The sequence below is a fragment of the Anolis carolinensis genome, chromosome 1 (assembly GCF_035594765.1).
Source record: "Anolis carolinensis isolate JA03-04 chromosome 1, rAnoCar3.1.pri, whole genome shotgun sequence".
NCBI lineage: Eukaryota > Metazoa > Chordata > Lepidosauria > Squamata > Dactyloidae > Anolis > Anolis carolinensis.
Window position 1 is genome coordinate 14,041,438 of NC_085841.1, and position 20,999 is coordinate 14,062,436.

The window sequence follows — 20,999 nt, forward strand, 5'->3', positions numbered from 1 at the left end:
CAACAGGTAAAACGGTACAAAAGTATAAAACAACCCTTGTCAACACAAATAGCATTAAATCAAAATAATACAATTTTAAAACAATATTGGATAAAACTCACTGCCGTCAATTCACAAAGTACCAAGCGTCAGCTTCATATGGGCCCGTTCAGCCTACTCAAGGTCAAAGGCCTGCCTGAACATCCATGTTTTCAGCTTGGAATGGAAAGATTGAAGGGTGGAGACTAATCTCTTTTGGGAGTGTATTCCAGAGCCAGGGGGCCACCACAGAGAAGGCCCTCTCTCTCGTCTCCACCAACCGCACTTGAGGCGCTCAGAGCCCACGCTGGTTCGTAGAAAGAGATGCGGTCAAAAAGATAGGTTGAACTCAAAGCATATAGGGCTTTATAGGTAATAAGCTGCACCTTGAATTGAGCCTGGAAATGTGTTGGAAGGCAGTGGAGCTGCTTCAGTAGGGGCGTGGTATGTGTGCTAGTAGAGGACACAAAGAAGTGGAGGCATAGATAATTATTGCTATATGTCGCCTAACAGCTAATCAAGGAGAAGTAAAGTGCAAAGTCAGGAATTGGTTAAATCAGTTTTAATCCTTGTAATTAGGTATGTATTGTACAGAAAGAGTAACAGTGCATGTACACAGATGGTGGTTAATTGCATCAGTATCATCTTAGACTTTGCTCAATTATGTACTTGTCTTAATATGCTTGCTTGAAATGGGATGGTGTAATTTATCTGATTTTTTTCTTTTCCTTCTCCTAGCTCTGTAGAAAGTGTTTTGAAAACTCTTGTGAAAAACTGTCGACCGTGAGTACTTTCACAATTTTAAAGCATTAATGTACTTCTAAAGTATTGTATTCACTTTTAAAGTCTTGCTTGAGAAGCCAGAACTGCATGTATGGAACAGGGGTCCTGTGGTCCTCTTAGGGAAATAGAGAAATTTTGTGTGCTCCTGAGGCATTGCTGTATGTAGCCAGAAACAAGAAATTTTTTTGAAACTACTGGAGGAACATGTTTAAATTGTGAAAGTTCATTTTTACCAGACTGTGGGTAAGTGCTGGTTAATTGTGAATATAATTGATCCAAATGGACCATTCTGTTATACAGTTTTATTTTATCAGGATGCCTTCTATATATTTTAACAAGTTCAAATAATTAATATTTCTATATTATGTAAACTTAACAGATACAGTTTATTTCACTTAGTTTTGATGTTAGCATTCTTAGACCTTGTCTACATCAGCAAAACAATCCTTACACACCTTTGTTTTGGGGCTGTAGGGACTGTAGGGAACAAGAGTGAACAAAAGATGGGCCAGGGACAAAGAGCATCTGAACGGAGCCGCCCTGAAAATTGAGAGGGGTTCCTCTCCCCACTACCCCAACTGCCCCTTTCCACTCTTCAATGGAAATGGATCTAATGAGTGAGGAAGAGAATATCTATAATGAAATATGGAGTAGTGGTAATAACCACTGAAAAGACTAAGTAGTGCCAGTCTGAATTTGGGCAGGGGAAACATGTGGTTATCAGTGTAATTCCATTATATTATGAGTAGGTGTGGCACTAATAGGGTGATATCAAAGCTTCTCCAGGGCAGACTACTATGAATTGCAGCTTCATTATTTTGCTGGTATAGACAACCTCTTAATTGAGCTGGACAGATTTTGATTCCCCCTGAAGTAATTTTCCAGATACTGAACTTTTATGGAGCTTGCTGTGCAACACTGGCACCTCTGGAAGCTCTCAGGGTGTCGTGCTGATCGCCATTGCGCCATCGGAAGTCCCCCTAGACAACCTCCTAATTGATCTGAACAAATTTTGATTCCCACTGCAGTAATTTTCCTGACCCTGAACTTTTAGGGAGGATTTTGAGGTTAGGTTAAGGTAAAGGTTTTCCCCTGATATTAAGTCTAGTCAATTTTAAGGTTACCTTCACTGAATTCTGAGAATGTGAAACAAAAATATATCTTTTTCTCTTGAGGGATTATAGTTAATGCATTGCCTATGAATAGTAGATCCTATTGTCTTGTGACCTGTAATTTAGAAATGACTGCATAAGGAATGTGAGCATTGTATAAACCTATCATCAGTAAAACAATTATTGTGACATAGTCACCACTACAGTTTCTATATTAATCAGTTGTTGAGGAGGTTTAATGAGTATGAATATATTGTCTGTGAAGGGATTCTGAGTCAAAGGAACCCTTTCCTTTTATGGAGGAGCTGTATGTTGATTCATTTATGGGGTCTCTTCTCATCCACTCCACATATTGTGGCTAGCAAGAGACACAACTGATGGGCTTGGGAGGTGGGGTTGTAAGACCCCTATGCCACCAAAATCCCCTTATTCAGGATAATGAGGCTAACTTGTTCTTTACGTATTTATTAAGTAAAATATAATGAGATTTCAGTACAACATAGAATAAAACTAATCATTTTTAAAACAAATTAAAACAATCAAAATAATTTTTAAACTTTAAAAACCCAAGTAATTTAATATACAACATATGTCCGAGCTTGAAGAAAATCCAAAGTTCCAAAGCCTTTTAAAATAGCCATTCTTTCACTTGGCAGAATTAAGCCAGTTGTTGATACTACTTGGGATTCACAACTTTGGCATTATAGCGGAATAGTTGTGCCACATGAAATCAAAGATCCATCTAGAATAGTGATTGGTTTCTGATAGTAGCCAGCCAGGAATCTTACCAAAAGCTACTGTCAATACATACAAGCAATGTCCATCTCCTGTCTAGTTTTTGTGGCTAATAGCTTCTGATTATCTGTCTTTATTTATTCTTTATGATTAATTTTGGTGAAATCCGGTGTAGTGAATTCCATGCATTTAACTATGTGTTACTATTTGTACATATTGTCCAAGACAATCCTCTCCTCTTCAGTTATTTTCCAGAAAATGCTACAGCAGAGATGTTAGATGAATGGCGACCATTAATGTGTCCCTTTGATGTTACTATGCAGAAGGCCATCACTTACTTTGAACTGTTTCTGCCAACCACGCTTCCTCCAGAACTTCATGATAAGGGTTTTAAGTAAGTTGATTCTAGCATTTCATAATGTCTTGTCTAAGTTATCTGTTGTATGGAAAGCTGTCGCTTGATAGCTTGGTGGCTGCTGTCAATCATGTGGTAGGTTGCAGTATTATTTGTGGATACACCAAAGAGTTTCTGCTTTCTAGTTAATTCTCATACAAATGAAACTCTAATTCTGCCATTTAGAGCTGAGAAACTAAACTGAATTGCACTGCTTGACTTGAGTCTTCATAAATCTGTTTGAATTGATGCAACTATAGTGACAAACACTTAAATATGATGCAGAATCACACCAAATCTCTAAGCAGTAAACAAACCAAAACCTTAGTTTTTCACTTCAGGTTGTAGGGCCTCCTGAAGTGAAGGCCTTGTCAAGCCTCAAGATTGACAAAGAGCTCATTGTTCCAATAGCACTACTTCTTTTTTCATTTTGCGGGGTGAATCCTGGAAGGATAGGAAGCATGAAAGAACTTTGCTTGCAGCACATACTTCCTCCAAGTTAAAAAGGCCCATAGATGTACTTCATTTGAAAGCTACTAGAATCTTGAAGTCACACAATAATGTTCTTGCCATTGACCTGGTAGATAAAATTGCTTAGATCCACTCCTACTTGGGTGCTATAATTCATACAGATCCAGTGGACCCACATGTCCGGTGACAATTGATCCTTTTCAGTTTGTGCAACCTGAGGATGTGGACAGGATTCTTGGAGAGATGAGCACCACCACATGAGTTTTGAAAGTACATACCATGTCTTTCAAAGATGGGCAGGAGTTTTAAAACCCCATTAGTTACAACTCAAGACATTGGCCATATTCAAAAGAAGTGTGTGTGTGTAAAGTGGTAATGACTCGAATGAGTAGGAGATTCCTTTCACTGTGTGCTTTTTAACAGATTGATTTTTCAATAAGATTGCAATTGTGTGCAGAATCTTGGAAGGCATTTAGATTTTGGGCAGGGGCAGCCATAAGTATTGGCAGAATTTCTTGAGAACTGCTTAATAGGGAATGAAAAAAAAGCTAAACTCTGTCAATTAAAATAATTTCTTGATGCACCTACTGTACAGTCAAAGCTGACCAAACTAGCTGCACAGCTTTGTGTAATGAACATTTTAAAACCAATCTTTTAAACATTTGCTATCCACATGAATTGAGACAGCTCCATATTTTTCTTCAGGCTGTCCTTGAATATTCACATTATGTTGTTTCATATCTCAATTGGTTTTCTCTTGGGGATTTTCATTTCAAGGTCATATTAAACAAGGCTTACTTCACGTGCCTGTCCGTATAGCATGCCCTCTCTGGACTGTACCCCACCCTTGGGTTCTTTGCATAGCTTTATAAATTATTGCTTTCATCCTTATGGGTGGCAAATACATCCTATCAAAAACATTTTATTTATAACTGTTTTTCATTTTTGGATTAGATTTGATTTATTGACATTAAATGTTTGTATACATTGTGTGAATGTATACAATTGTATTTACATACTTACACATGTTTGTCCTATTGTATGATCAATAATGAGCTTGCATGGCTGCTTTTTAGCTTCTAAAATATTCAGAATGGCAGTTTCTTCAAAATAAGTTTCATTTAAATCAGCAGGACTTAGCCCCAGGTGCATGACGCAAGGGTGGACAGATATTCTGTTGGGATCATTATCTGATTAAGTTTAGTCTTCAGGCTGTCTGTGACCTCTACAGGAGTAGAGAAATAATGCTATGCTGGTTGCAGATGCTGATGAATCTTGATGTTCTTCTGTGGTCTCTTGGGAAATTTTATGGAGGTTTAAGGGTGATCCTTCTAGGCTCTTGTTCTCTGAAAGGAAGGAATAACCTGAGATACCTGGATTGGTAATCATGAATCTTACGTTGTTTCTTAGTATTCTGATGAGCTGGGATTTATACATTTTGACGGAATCAAATACTAGAACACAAATGGTAGACGAAATATAACAAGGAATTATGAAGACATATGAGCCTTTTTGCCATAGCAGATGCCTTGTTTTTGAGGAGAGCTGTACTTCCTGAAGGCTTCCTGCAGTCCTGTTCTCCTTGTTCTGAATAACAACAAAAGTCCCCCGGCAATGCTGGTGGGTGGCACCGGAGGCTACAAATCTTTTAATTACCTGGTAGAAACAATGCCAGAGACATGTGACATCAGCACACATAACAGTGCATGGATTTACAAATTATTTAGTTAAAAGGAAGGAAAAATGAGCAAAATGTGAAAGGAATGAAATCATCTTAAAGGCAGGAGGACACAGAGATTTAAACAGATTTTCCTAGACTGACTTTCAAAGACATTCAGTGCAAGACAAAGGAAATTGTGTTAACCTTCTTAGTAGGGATTGCTTTGGTGTAGCAACCAAGATTATGAATGATGTTACATCCTCTGGTTTAAATCTTCCCACAGTCACATTTTATCCTTGAGTGACAGTCAAACATACCTTATATTAGGCTTCCTATTACAAGAGAAGTACAGTAATTGTATTGATGCTATAGGATTTATTTAAGGATTACTGAAATAACATAGGAGAGCCCCTTAAGGATTCAAACTGTGTAAAGAGAAAATTAATAATTAAAGTGCAGTGATCTCTAACACTACACTAGGGACCTTCCCACTCTCTTTTCTCAACTTTGAAAATCTGCTCTGGAGAATCCCTTAGCTTTCTGGAGCAAATCTTAAGTGTGTAGTAGATGCTGCAGGGAGGAAAGGATCCTCCTTGCTGATATTTGCGGATAGAATCAGTTCTATTGTTATAACTAGTTTATTGGATTTGGATGTTACTCATTATTACAATGGGCAACAATTTCTTTTCGTGCTAACTGATGAAGAATTTGACACAACCTTAAGGCATGTTGGTCTAATTTTGCTGTCTTACAGGCTCTGGTTTGATGAGTTTCTAAGTCTTTGGGTTTCAGTTCAAAATCTTCCGCAGTGGGAAGGGGTAAGTGTTCTTATTTCCTTCACCTCCCTTTTAGTATGGAGCGTTGCTAGAAATATTGGAACCAGGAAGGCCATTTCAGAGTTTCCACCATTTGAACAAACAAGCCCACATTTTCTTTACTGGACATGCCTTAATTATTCTCTTATGCAATTTTCCTTTTGTAACTTGGGAATGCTGGCATTTTCCCAGATCGAAAGTTCAGATTATAAATGCTATAATGTCTAATTCTGTTAACCCGCACCAGGGCACTAAGATCTGCTTGGAATCTTTTAATATGCAGAGGAATTATGGAAACATGGGAAAAGACTTCTTCTGTTTCTCATGAATGTTTTTTTTAATTGTATGTTGCCAGAACTTTCTCAGTCCCTTAGCCATACTTAACCTCCTGACTTGCTCATTCCCACTCTCAGCTGTGTTAAATCACAGGTAACTTTAGCTAGGGTAAACCATGTTCTGAAAAATCTGCTCTGATCGTAATTTTGTAATCTCTTTCCAGCATCTAGTCAATCTTTTTGCTCGCTTGGCCAGTGACAACATAGGTTACATCAACTGGGATCCTTATATTCCAAAGGTAATGTCTAATAAGAGAGAATACTAAGAATGTTAAGATTAAACTATAGTACAGGATTTCTTTGCTGATATCATATGTAGCTTTTATGCCTCAGGGAGGCTAATAAACAGGTATAATCACACTGAAGTTCCTTCTCTTTGCCCTACTTCATTCTGCAAATCTGTGGGTTTCTACTTGTACTTACATAACCTTTAATGACCATCAGCGTCCCTTGTTCTTACAGTCTGTCCTAAATAATTTCTGTAGAATCTGAACTTTGAGGCATTTCATGCCTTAATTAATTATGTTTTGTTCCATACTTTAAAAACTCAGCTGGAGTACCATGAGATATTGCCAAGTTTCTCAGTGTACCTGATAATTCTGAGAAATAGAACATAAGCTTTAGTGACTGCTGAAAAGAATAAGGCTTTTGTTCAGCAGTATTTGAAGAGGATAATTGGTGGCATGGCATGGTTTTAAGTTTTCAGGATTTATATGTACAGTAGACCATTTCCAGATGCTAGTGAGGAATATGTGTCTAATAGTGATAATCTACAAACCATTTGTAGAATTGGGAGGTGCTGTGCAGTGGTATGCATAAATCAAGGGCAATTTCAAAACACCACAGTTATGCAGATTATAGTTGGCTGTAAAATTGCAGAGCTGTTAATTACCCTCTGATAATGTTCTGAAAGAACCAAGTTACCTGAAGCAATAACCATACCAATCAAAATATATTTGTTGGCAGAATTTTTTGTTGATATGATGTTTCAATGATATTTAAAGGCATGGATAACCGTAACAAGAATAAAATACTATTCTTAGCACATAGTCGTTATCTAATTATGAAAATCTTTCCTATAGATATTTACCAGAATTCTCCGAAGTTTGAATCTTCCAGTAGGAAGCAATCAAGTGTTGGTTCCACGATTCCTGACGAATGCATATGACATAGGGCATGCAGTCATGTGGATCACAGCCATGATGGTAACATCTTTTTGGGTTTTGTCTAGTCTCCCTACACATTTACCAGTTACAAGTGTCTTGGCTTTGAAGCCTCTGAGTTATCCACATTTATTCTATGTTACCTGAAAGCCATTAGGATAAAGTGGGTATGAACAAAAAAAAATTAAAAATGATGCTTCCATTTTTCTGTATAATGTGTACGTTGATTGGCTCCAAGGTACAGGAATTAATTAAAAATAGGCTTTATAGGAAGAGATAGGATGGCTGGCTTCTCAGAAGAGCCTACTGTATTCTTCAGCGATTTCCGCTGTGGAAATGCCTGACCACAAAAGGAATTATCTTATGTGGTTTTACTTTATAATAGGGATGCATAGCCTTCCCCCTGCCAGAGTCCCTGGTTTGGCGTCACAGATTCCACACAGCTAATCATGGTGCTGAAGCAGTGATGTCAGTTAGTGTTTCTGGAAGGAGAGGAGGAGGAGGCTGAGCTGCCCCTTGCAATGACTGCATTAATGCTGATGATGGCAGAAATGAAGCTGTAGTACCTTCTCAGATTGAGAGGGTAGGCTTTCGCCTTACCATTATCAGACAACTATGAGCAGCTGTATCTCACTCATATTCTATAAAATGGGGATGAGTTTAAATCTTCCTCCTCCCCCATATGTGTGCTCTCTTGTGTATATGTTGGCCCTTTCCTGACACTTGATGAGACTGTTGGAACAGAAAAATCTGCACATTCTTGCTCTGTGATAAAATCAGCACCACGTAACAGTAAATGCTTCACAAGGGACAGGCATCACCTGATATGTCGAGGCCATCTTATCCTCAACCCAAGGAGGTAGTGGGGCTTTATTTGTCCCCTGAAATATTTGAAAATACAGTTTTCCTTAAAAAGGGAAAATCTCAGAAAACATTTTAGTACATCCTGATTATAATTTTGCAGAGTTAATGAAACTAGGTGAAATTGCTTAGCTTGACCAATATATATGTTGTAGTGTGTTGGCTAAGCAGCACATATATTAAGCTGCATGTGTCATGATTTCTACTCTGTCCACTATATGCAATTGTGTTTTAAAACTGACATCTTCCCAACTGTTCTAGATAACACTATGTAACAAAATTTGAAACACTCTCTGTTTCTGGTCTGAAAGTGTTATTTCCTGTTTAATTGTGTGGTATCTACTTTGAAAGTAGTTGTTATACTCCAGAAACTTCGTTTTTGTGGCTCCCACAAACAATGTTGAATTGGTTGTGACTCAATGAGATATTCATTGAAAAACTATATCAAAATGTGCTGCAGCATGTCCCACAAAAACAAAGCTTTTGTAGTTCTTTCCATGTTTTTATAATAGAACCAATTAGGAAATGACATTTATAACCCAGGAACAAAAACTGTGTAATATGAGTTAGCATCACTGATGTTTGTTCATTTTGAAGCCATACCTAAATTTGACTGTCTAAGTGAAAAAAAAAACCATTTGTTTGTAGTGCTAAATTAATAAGGAAAACAGTACACGCTCCCAGCTGGTTTGTATGGGTCCTGATGGCTTGTGCAGCAGTTGCCTTACAGTGAATCTGGAAATTCTGACATTGCATATCTGGGAGAGCTGCTTTTGTAGCTCAGGTGCTTGCAAACCTTTTGAGGCTAAACAATGTTACCAGAATACTGTAAATTGTGTCAAAGTTACATTGTAGTTTTTTTTACTGATCCTTAAAGGTGGAATACCAAACTTCTCTCTCTCCCCCCCCCCCCCTTCTTTATCTGAACAGGGTGGACCAAGCAAACTTGTACAGAAGCACTTGTCTGGATTATTCAAAAGCATTGCCTCTTTTTACCACCCATCAAATAATGGACGCTGGTTGGTAAGGAGATGATATATATTTATTTTCTAATCCTACATCAAGAGCTAAAATGTTTGTATTGGAGAAGAATATTACTGCTCTTTGTTTTCTTCAGTGCTTTGCAATAAAGCAATGTTCACATTAAGTGAGATTTTAAGCACCTGGGATAAGGAGGTAAGAGGAGTGATAGCAGTAATAGGAGTAGGAGTATTTATTGCCTTCAATATAAATGACAATTTACAGAGAACAATGATTGTCAAGTCTTCTAATTCAAAAGACTCAGTTTGAAACTAGACTGGTGGTGATGGGGCAAAGAGTAGAGAGAAAATAGGAAAAGAATATGCATACATTTTGGATGTAGTTGCTACACATTCTTCAACTAAATTATTAAATAGGGTGTTTTTTAATTCACAGGTTTCCTTTAAAAGAGTTGAAGTATTTTTAGAAAAGGAAGGAAGTGTCTTAGAGGCATTCTGGAGGGGATTCTAGCTATGCAGGTTACCATTGTCAAAAAGGCTAATAAGTAATGTTGCCCTGGCTAGAGCACCAATGTAAACACGATTGAACGGCAACCTTCTAATTATGTATTGTTGATGGCTTTCATGGCCGGAATCACAGGGTTGTTGCGTGTTATATATATACCTCACAACGTCTGAGGATGCCTGCCATAGATGTGGGCGAAACGTCAGGAGATAATACTTCTGGAACATGGCCATACAGCCGGAAAAGCACACAACAACTCCTAATTATGTTTGGAGCAGACATAATAAAGATCAAGAGACTATGCTGACTTTCTTTGTGACAGAGGGTTCTTATCTTCCCCCAGTTACTTAATATGGTGAAATCCAGCACAATGATGTATTTACATTGCTCCAATGTTATTTCATCCTTTATTTTATCACTTTTAAACTTATTTATTATGCAATGCTTTTGACACAAAATTTAAAAAAAAAACATCTGAAAGAAAGTGAAGGTCCAGTGTTGTGAATTTGGCACCTCAGCAGTAAATCATTATAAGAGGCCTGAGAAAGAAATAAAGACAAGTTTTTAAATAAGCAAGATTTGTAATGTTCTAGCTCCAGAAATGTCTTTGTTGTGGAACTAGGATTAGAGAGGAAGTAGTGCAGGAGTACTATTGGAAATAGCAACCTCCCAAGCCTCTCACTATTTATTTGTTTATGTATATATTTGCTAACCTGTATTCTATGTGATTTGCCAGTTTGACTATATCTCTTTAGTGTGGGAGAGACTATAGGCATATGATTGTACTGAGCATGTTAGACTCAGGATTCCATTTTGTATTCACTTTTTGCATCAGACCTCAGTGGAGGTGGATGCATGCATGTTGCTGTTTGGACTTCAATAGAAAAGTATGCTTATGGACTTCAGTGAGTACAGGTATATTTAAAGACTATGGACTATTGATTAAGAATGATACCCTGTGTACTCAACACAGAGAAGCTACATCCTATCTGTAACTAAAATTCAATAAGAAATGTGCCTGTATGGTAAATTAATACAGGGTGTTTATGAGCAAACAAGATATGTTACTTTTCAAAGAAGACTTTGTTTTTTTCTTCTCTGAATGCATACTTTAAACTAAAAGGTTTTTAAAGGGAGTGCATATGTTTCAATTTCAACTTTAAAGAAACAACCATCCTCTGCTAGCCAAACATATGTTTGTAGTGGCATGTCTTTGTCCTTGGCAGTTTAAAGTCATGGTTCTTCAGTTTAACTGTTACGAGTCAGAGCCAGCCAATATAAACAACTCAGTTTATTGCAAAAACAACACAAAAGAGCCTAAGAAACAACCAAAAGGAGGCTCAAAACACTTTATCTTCAGTGTGAGGTAACAATGTCCAAAAAGAACTCAAAAGACCCAAACTTGGGATATAATCTGGATTATCCTGGGAAATAATCCAGATTAAAACAAACTTAGTTGAAAAGGCTGGAAACTCGCTCCACCTGCTGGTTGGAACTAAACAAACACATGAAAGCTACCAGCAGTAACCCACAGTGACCAACGGCCACACAATGCCCCAAAACGTTGCTAAAGCAAAACCACGTTGTAAAGGAGAAGTCACAGCTGCCACGTCCGGCCTGCGTCGTTAGGGAGAAGTCACAGGCTTCGAGTTCCAGTCCAATTTGTCAGGGAGAAGTCACAGTCACCGAATTCCAGTCCAGGTCGTCAGGAAGAAGTCACAGTCACCGAATTCCAGTCCAAGGTAAAAACAAAGAGTCAAAGCGACAGAGGCAAGCCAGCAGCTAATGCATAAAACTAACACAAGACAATCCAGCGCAAACCCACACAATGCCAGCCCCTGTTGCCACTAAAAACCCGGGTTAACACTTACGTCCCAAAGCAGTCTTCCAAACACGTCTTCTGAAACAGAGATCCCAAAAAGCGCCCAACAAAACACCTTGCCGATTGCAAAGTTACATTAGCAACAAACTTACTTTTATCTACAAGTCCTCGTCTGAACTTGAGCCAGCCAACGCCCCATCCACAGCTGGTTGCTGCAAATCCTTATCAGAGCTGGAGTCACCCAACGCCCCACCTCCAGCTGCAGCCCTTCTATGATCTCTCCAGCCAGACCACCTTCTATCCAAACCCATAACTCCCCAGGATCCATCTGTATCTTCTCCGTGCCATCCCTCAAATGTACCACTGCTTGTGGGCTCCTCAAGAACCTTCCGGATATCCTGAACCTTAGTCCAATCCATCACCTCACTCCCAGAGTCTGACATCCCATCCTCCTGACTCCCAGTCCCACAATCTCCTTCAAAACCCTCAAAAGTATCATCATCAGAGGGCTCCATAAGTATTTCCCGGATTCTCTTCCTTTGTTGCTCCTCATCAGAGTCTTGCTCACGAGCAGTTTTCCTGCCTCTTCTAATACTACTAGTAGGATCTCTACTTGAAGACTCCATCACAACATTAACAGTTGTTAACAGTTGTGTGCCATTACATGAATGCTTGTGAATATCACTTGTTAAAAGAGTTGACTTCTAACAAGGTCATGCTTTTCTTGGCTAGTGGTTTTCAAAAGGTGCTCTCCACATATTCATGGAGATTCACATTTGCCAAATGGATATGACACCATTTTTTCTTTTCAACAAGGTTATGAATGCCATTTATTTCCAAAAAGATATGTGTGCAGTTATTTTCCAATAAGTGCAGTAGGAGGATAAGAGATAAAAGCCAGGTTGGCCTTCATGTACAAAAAAAAAAACAAGAAAAAAATTGCACATAGGAGATTCTGTTCCATTCTGCACCTTGCCCTTGAATACTTAAAAGCAGGTCTTCATCAAACAAATGCAGCCCTCATATGTTGAACTGCAATTTCTGTCATGCCTAACTGGTGTAATCATTGATGGGATTTGTTGCCTAGCACAAGTGATTGGAAAAGTCTGACTTAAGCCACCTGGACATTTAGGCTATGCTGTGACATTCAAATTTAACATGGTGAAGGATATTCTTATCTGGATGGGTACGGAGGAGCAATGCATAAACCAATGGGTTATTCCCCAAGCGCCAGCTGACTAGGCAGGAATTCCAAATCCTTTTCATTTATAGCTGTTGACTATTCCCTTGCTTGCCAGCCTTGTCAGCTGAATGTTAAACCCTTAGCTCATAATAAGGCACTATTTAAAAGTTAAAGTCATTAGTATTGCATTAGAACAGAGAAAGAGGAAAGGTATTGGTGAGAAAATGGAAACGGGCCCTGGCCTTGTCAGGTAGAAAGACGATACAAAACCGCATTAAAAGTTGCACCAGAGATAAGCTCCTGAAAGAGATGAAGAATGGCAAAACTAATGTCCACTGCCCAGCAAAATTAAGATATTAGAGAGAATATTTATATCTTAAAGTGAGGTAGAGATGAGCATATTTTCCCCTCTTCCACAGAAAAAGAGAGTGGGTATGATCAGGTGAAGTCTGAGAGATGTAAGGTAAAAAGTTTATTGAGTTTTTCTGTAAAGTGGCAATAGGAACTCAAAATTCTGAATCAGAGAGAAGTTAACTCCAGGCCACTTTGATGCACCATTAAAAAAAACCCCTCAAAGGGTCTAAGAAACTGAGTGGTATTACTACCAGCAAGCAAAGCTTCCTAATTGGTAATTTGTATCGAGTCTCTGTACAGCCTCCAAAATGGATTGATGGTTTGACTGCAGGTCAGCTGATTGGAATAGAATGTTTGCAAATGCAACCTTCCCAATTGACATATCTAAATTCAGTACTGATAGGAGAAGTACAGCCAGTGCTTTTGCCTCCAAATGTAGCTACCAGTGGTGTGGAAGGGAGCACAGCAGTAGGCATGCCTAATTGACATATAGACTGTGCCAAACAATTGGAATTTCAGGACAGCATTATTGACCAGTCAGTTTAAAACTAAGAATTATTTAATACAGATGTGTTTAGGAAACATGATTCAGTCTAGTTTTATTTATTTAATTAATGTATAATTTATGTGCCCCCTTTTTCCAAAGTCGAATTCAGTATTTTACCCGAAATTATTTTTACACTGTTTTTCATATAAGACTGAATATTCTTTTGATGTGAAATAAATGAGAACTTCAGCTGGCATAAATGAATTGCCAAGAAAAGTCATAAAGATATCAAAGTTAGCAGAGGAATATGAAATTAAAAGCAGATATCAAAGCTTCTCCAGGGCAGACTATTTAGAAAGGACAAAGTATTTTGACAGTGAATCTGATTTTGAGTCAAAAATAGGGGAGGAATTGAGTGAGATTGACATAGCTCACCAGTCACATGAAGAAAATGATGTGTAGGCCTCCTTAGGTCCAGGTTCAGATTTAGAGAATAATTCAAAATATTTGCCAGATCTTTTTAGTGAGATGATAGAGCTAGAATGGGAAACTTCTTTCATAGAATCATAAAATCATAGAGCTGGAAGAGACTTTGTGGGCCATCTAGTCCAACCCCCTGCCAAGAAGCAGGAAAATCGCATTCAAAGCACCCCGGACAGATGACCATCCAACCTCTGCTTAAAACCCTCCAAAAAAGGAGCCTCCACCACACTCCAAGGCAGAGAGTTCTACTGCTGAACAGCTCTCACAGTGAGGAAGTTCTTCCTAATGTTCAGCTAGAATCTCCTTTCCTGTATTTTGAAGCCATTGTTCCGCATCCTAGTCTCCAGGGCAGCAGAAAACAAGCTTGCTCCCTCCTCCCTATGACTTCCCCTCACATATTTATACATGGCCCTCATCATGTCTCCTCTAAGCCTTCTCTTCTGCAGGCTAAACATGCCCAGCTCTTTAAGACACTCCTCATACGGCTTATTCTTCAGATCCTTGATCATTTTAGTTGCTGTCCTCTGGACACATTCCAGCTCGTCAACATCTCCCTTCTATTGGACACAGTGTGATTCCAGGTGTGGTCTGACCAAGACAGAATAGAAGGGGTAGCATGACTTCCTGGATCTAGACTCTGTCCTCCCATTTATGCAGGCCAAAATTCCATTGCCTTTTTTTGCCACCGCATCGCACTGTTGGCTCCTGTTTAACTTTTTGTCCACGAGAACAGATGTTCTTCACATGTACTGCTATCAAGCCAGGCGTCTCCCATTCTGTATCAGTGCATTTCATTTTTTCTGCCTAAGTGGAGTATCTTACATTTGTCCCTGTTGAAGTTCATTTTGTTAGTTTTGACCCATCTCTCTAATCTGTTAAGATCGTTTTGAATTCTGCTCCTGTCTTCTGGAGTATTAGCTATCCCTCCCAATTTGTTGTTGTCTGGAAACTTGATGATTATGCCTTCTAACCCTGTGGCACTCCATTCATCACTTATTTTCAGGATGAAGAGGAAACATTGGTGAGCACCCTTTGGGTTCGTTCACTTAACCAATTACAGATCCACCTAACCGTAATTTTTCCTAGCCTATATTTGACTAGTTTGTTTGCCAGAATGTCATGGGGGACCTTGTTGAAGGCCTTACTGAAATTCAGATAAGTTACATCCACAGCGTTCCCTTCATCTACCTGGCTTGTAACTCTATTGAAAAAAGAGATAAGATTAGTCTGACATGACTTGTTTTTGATAAATCCATGTTGACTATTAGTGATGATGACATTTGTTTCTAAGTGTTTACAGACCACTTCCTTGATGAATCCTTTAATTGCATAAAATCTGCTATGATATTTTCTAAGGTTGTAGTCACTTAGTAAAAAGGCTATGGAGTTTCTTAGTGTGCCCCAGGTGGATGGGCGGTATTCTTGAAGTGACTGGCTTGACCTTGAAGGAACTGGGGGCGGTGACAGCCGACAGGGAGCTCTGGCGTGGACTGGTCCATGAGGTCATGAAGAGTTGGAGACGACTAAACGACTGAGCAGCAGCAGTTCACAAAGACGGAGTTACAGTTCAGATGAAAAAAGGGCAGAAGTGTGAAAGAAATTGCATGAAGCTTCTGCCTTAGTTCTTAAAAGCTCAGCAGCTGCAGCTTTTAGGTCTAGTTCACTATATTTGGGTACAGGATATTTTATATTCTTAAGAAAACAATAGTAGGAATTTAGACAAAGCACTACATAGAATTCAGGGAGTATTACAACATTTTGCCAATGCAGGCCATGATGCAGTGATGTTTGCAGCAAGTATAATGGCTGCAACAATTGCACGTAGATCAGTTTGGCTATGCCATTGATATGTAGATCAGAAGTCCAGAAATAATCTGCCATATATGCAATTCAGAGAAGAATTGCTTTTGGGAAAATGACTTCTGTTTGATGAGAGCCCAAGTAGAAAATAGGGATAAGAAGCAGGTAAAGCCCACCATTCACAGGAAGAGGTTTAATAAAAAGCCTTTTCACAATAGCTACTTTTCCTTTTGGGGAGGAAGAAATTTCAGTAGGCAAAATGATTTCAATGGAAATGAGTTCCAATTGGAACAAAATAAAAAAGGGTAAGAAACAGGGTTTTCAACAAGAAAGACAAGGATCAAATCAGGCTGCTAGAGGCTGTAGACAACACTGTTGACCTCTAACAGGGGAAGAGTTAATGCATTTGAAGTTGATTTGAGAGGAAATAACCACAGACTATTGAATAATTCAAGTACCCACCCACAGTTACAAGTTTATCTTCTCCCAAAAACTAACCAGCAGATACAGAAAGAGAGAAATTATCTCCTGCAAATTGAAGCTGTAGAAAGGGGTGCCAAAATATCAAAAATCCAAAGACTTGCATTCCATTCTCTTCACAGCAATAAAGAGCAATAGGCTGTATTATCCTTGGTGCTCAATGTGTTAATAAGGCCCCACTTGATCCCCTGACAGAAACTTCCCTATGCTTACTACCTTTTCAGGGTGGCCTTTTAAGTGTCTCTAACTTCAGCTAGAAGAATGTCAGAATTAGTAGCATTATCAGTCTGTGTATAGTTGATTACAACAACTTTACACTGAAATGTTTAGTCAGCAAAGGGGATTTACCCAATATTTATTTATACCTTGCCTTTCTCCACATGGTGACTCAAGGCAGCTAACAATCACACACTGTAGTCATAATGTAAAACAAAATGAATACAAAAATAAAAAAAACCCAGTTAAATAGCACTGTGTAGATTTAGGTTAACATACAGTCAATATATAATAAATACACTTAAAAAACCGTTTAAAACTTACAATTCCCTCCCCCAAAACCCATCCACAATCATCCCAAATATTTGTTCTGATCCTAAACATCCATTAAAAGAGGAAGTGGGGTTTTGATAAAAGATCAGAAGGGTGGTTGGTTTAGAATTAGGAAGATCATTAAAGCTGGTAAGCAAGGGAAAGGAGTAAATGGCTGGAACTAAAATTTGGAATTCCTGCTTGTCCAGCTGGCACATGGGAAATGACTCTTTGGCTTGTGGATTGCTCCTCCTACCATCCAAGAATGACCTATCATGCAAAGTACTAACATGTCATTGTGACAATTTATGTTGTATCCATTTTATGACTAGCTTTAAAGAGACAGCTTTAAAGTGATTTCAACATGGTGTCCTGTCAATGTTTGATACAGAACATGTAAGACTTAGGCTTCTTGATCATTATCCATTATTGTTTCGTATAGCTGAGTCTGTTTCTAGTGGCAAACTAGACCATATGTAATGCCCTCTCCTTGATCCTGTCCTATGAGGAAAATCTGTGTATGGAAAAGACTTTAAATGTCCAAATTGCACTCATAGTCACTTTGTTTTTACTTTTAGAAGGACACAGCAAGTTTTTTTTTGACAAATAGCCTATATTGTCTTATTTTTAATGCACTGAATGTAGAGATAGCAAAAAGGCTCTTCTTGGTTTCTTTGCTTCTAATTAAATGAAATTGATTCTGTTGCCATTTTTCTCCGTGTTGGCAGAACAAGCTAATGAAGCTACTTCAACGGCTGCCCAGTAGTGTTGTCAGAAGATTGCATCGTGAGCGTTATAAGAAAATGACTTGGCTTACTCCTGTGCCTGATAGCCATAAACTTACTGATCAGGACATAACAGACTTTGTAGAATGTATTATTCAGCCTGTCCTTCTGGCCATGTTCAGCAAAACTGGAAGCCTAGAGGCAGCCCAAGCACTTCAGAACCTTGCACTAATGCGTCCTGAGTTAGTAATCCCACCAGTACTTGAAAAGTAAGTACTAAAAGATGGAAAGTCAGAAAAAACTATTAACATGTGGTGCTCTGGAAACCATATACCAACGTGTTGTCTTTTCTGCAGCTTGAAAGCTCAGAAGGAAGATTGCACTTTCTGCGCTTGTTTGTTCAGGTGCACACTGTTATCACTTTCTACTTTTTATCCACTTGCTTGTTTTAATTTGCACATCAGTCCCCTCCTTTATGGATTTATGTTTTTTAATGTATATCCTGTTATTCTGGTTCAAATATTTTCTTCTGTTGTAAAACAGTTAAAATATAATGGAAAGCAGCTGTCAAAACAACATGTTGAAGTCATAGAATTAGTTGCAGATCTCATGAAGCATGTTGAGCTTTTTCCTTTATGTTTTTAGTACCGTCCTAAGTAGGAGTAGATTCAGTATAACTTCATTTTACTTGTATTAAAGATTGCATTACATAGCTAGTAAAATGTTTGAAATTCTGTTTCTTATAAAGTACATTTTCCTGGAACTCAGTAGAAACATACTGAGTTTTCCTAGTGTTAATGCCTTGCATTCTAAGATTGAGAGCCAAGAAACAGAGCAGGCACAGCGTGTTCTGCCACATTATTTCTACTTTTGCAGGCTGTCTGCCTACCCATCCACCTGTTTCCCAGTTTGTATTTTCAGTGGCCATCTGCAAAATTAGCTATTTGAATGTCCTGTGTCATATTGCTTTGAATAATTCTAAAGATTTTTAAAACATTGTCTGAGCAGAAACAAAGCCACCTTGTGAAAGGTCTTAATCAGAGTAAGTGTATGGGCCCTTGGCACTCGGGATAGGCATGGTGGACAATTTTGTCGTGTTTTTAGTTCTCCTTGGCCATTTTAGGCTCAGAATAGGCATTTTTATAACCAACATGTCACTTATATCACTCTGTCACCAGATGAACAAGACAGCAGGAGAGAGAAAAAAGCTGCTCTGTTCATCTTCCTTTTCCCTGTAGTAGTCAATCGCTAAAACTAAATACATATACCTCCAGGTGTAGTTAATATGATAGAAGTGTTTATTTAAAGAATCATTTTAAATAGTACTGAAATCTAATTCTGATTTTTATGAACTTGTAATTGTGATACTTTACATATGCATGTAAACGAGCTTATATGGTGATCTCCAGCAAGAGGAACATTAGCAATTTTTTTTTTAAAAAACCCTCTTGAATTTTTCTTCCTCATAACATTGTATAGAACTTACCCTGCACTGGAGACATTAACAGAACCTCATCAACTCACGGCCACCTTAAGCTGTGTAATTGGAGTCGCTCGCAGCCTGGTATCTGGGGGCAAGTCATTTCCTGAAGGTCCGACGCACATGTTGCCTCTGTTGATGAGAGCGTTGCCTGGTGTAGATCCAAATGACTTTAGCAAATGCATGGTGAGTATATTGAGCTCCACATGTTGTTATATGACACAAGCCAGTCTATTTTAGCTCACTCTAGAATATGACTTCAGGTTTTCCGCATCTTCCCCACTTCATTCCCTTGAGTCCTCCCATATTTCAGTCCCTCCTTAACTTCTGGCAAGGCTGAGCAAGTGCAGCAGGTTCAAAGACAAATGTTTATGCCCTGGGATCATCTGAGAACTCCATGGGCTGTCAAACAACAACAACAACAACTCCCTCCCCTTAGAAATGGCAAACATCTCTCTCTGTTGTTGAAAATTAGATATTCTTCATGTTAAACAGTACAACCTACTGAACAGGTCACTTACTGCTTCTGAGAACTTCCAAGGGAGGGAATTTACCTTTTTGGAGGGAGGCAGCAAAATATGGGCCAGAGAATCAGAAGGAGTTGCAGGATGCAAAACCAGCCTGATACAGCCCCAAAATTGCAAGTTGCCCATGCCTGAGAGCCCTTCCACACAGCCATATAACCCAGAATATCAATGCTGAAAATCCTACAATATCTGCTTTGAACTGGGTTATCTGAGTCTACACTGCCATATATTTCAATTCAAAGCAGATAATGTGGGATTTTATTCAGCTGTGTGGAAGAGGCCTGACTGAAGCTACCTACTTATCACTGTCTTGTCCTCCATGAATCCTGGATTGGTTTTTGGGGAATTGTCGAAATGTAAATACATTGGATGACTTGAGTTGTATTATAGCAATTATAAATGAAGTAAAGGTAAAAGAGCAAGTTTTCAGACTGCTTTCTGGCATCATGGGGGGAAGAAGAAGGGGAGTGCAAAGCTTGCTTCCGCTAGTTTATACTTATGCATATAACACTGAATCATGGTTTAACACAGAGGTGGAAATCATATGGCCCTACAGTTATTATTGGACCCATGTCTGAGCAGTCTTGACCTGTATAATGATGAGGATTGGTGGAAGCTGCAGATCTGCTTTATTCCTATATCTCTCTTGTTGTGATACACAAACACAAGCTGGTTGGAATTCAATACAAGTATGAACTTACACCATTTGTTCTGTCATACATGGGATATGGACAGATCTGAACTGTTTGTATGGTTTATTTCATCCACACTGAAACCTTTTGACTTAAAATAAATGCAGTGCCAGTTCACATAAATATAATTGAAACTTCCCTTGCATTTCTCACTAGATCACATTCCAGTTTATCGCAACCTTTTCGACTCTTGTGCCTTTAGTAGATTGCTCATCTGTATTACAAGAAAGAAATGATCTCACAGAGGTAATATACTGAATGATAAATTTATTTTAAATGCTTTGTTATAGATGTATCTGTTCAAAATGCTTTCTAATCAAGTAGGAAGCAGTTTCAAGTACCAGCTTGAAAATATATTCCAAGTGTAAATATGGGAGAATAGCATCCTTCTGTGTAACGATTTCTTTTATTTAAAACATGATTATGCGACTTCCCATTTTGAAAACCTAAAGTGGTTTATAACAGTGTGAGTAGAAGCTTAAGTTAGAGGAAGAGTAAGCATTATATCCTTTTTGATTGTACTTTCAGCCCCAAAATTAAGCTCAAATGTTTAGACACCACACTTTACTCTCATATATATATATATATATATATATATATATATAT

The 20,999-nt window shown here is 38.5% G+C and overlaps 2 protein-coding genes across 3 annotated transcripts in view; one reads left to right on the forward strand and one right to left on the reverse strand.

Annotated features, from left to right (window-relative positions):
* The window catches only part of erlec1 (endoplasmic reticulum lectin 1), a 462,586-nt gene that overhangs the window by 340,335 nt on the left and 101,252 nt on the right, over positions 1-20,999 (reverse strand). The gene's annotated exons all lie outside the window — the stretch shown is intronic.
* The window catches only part of psme4 (proteasome activator subunit 4), a 94,519-nt gene that overhangs the window by 25,733 nt on the left and 47,787 nt on the right, over positions 1-20,999 (forward strand). For both annotated transcript variants that reach the window (XM_062968839.1, XM_062968840.1), the window contains 9 exons: positions 757-801; positions 2,893-3,042; positions 5,928-5,991; positions 6,488-6,562; positions 7,406-7,528; positions 9,278-9,370; positions 17,698-17,963; positions 19,174-19,360; positions 20,550-20,639. In XM_062968839.1, the coding sequence (XP_062824909.1) occupies positions 757-801; positions 2,893-3,042; positions 5,928-5,991; positions 6,488-6,562; positions 7,406-7,528; positions 9,278-9,370; positions 17,698-17,963; positions 19,174-19,360; positions 20,550-20,639 (1,093 nt within the window). The remainder of the gene's footprint in view (positions 1-756; positions 802-2,892; positions 3,043-5,927; positions 5,992-6,487; positions 6,563-7,405; positions 7,529-9,277; positions 9,371-17,697; positions 17,964-19,173; positions 19,361-20,549; positions 20,640-20,999) is intronic.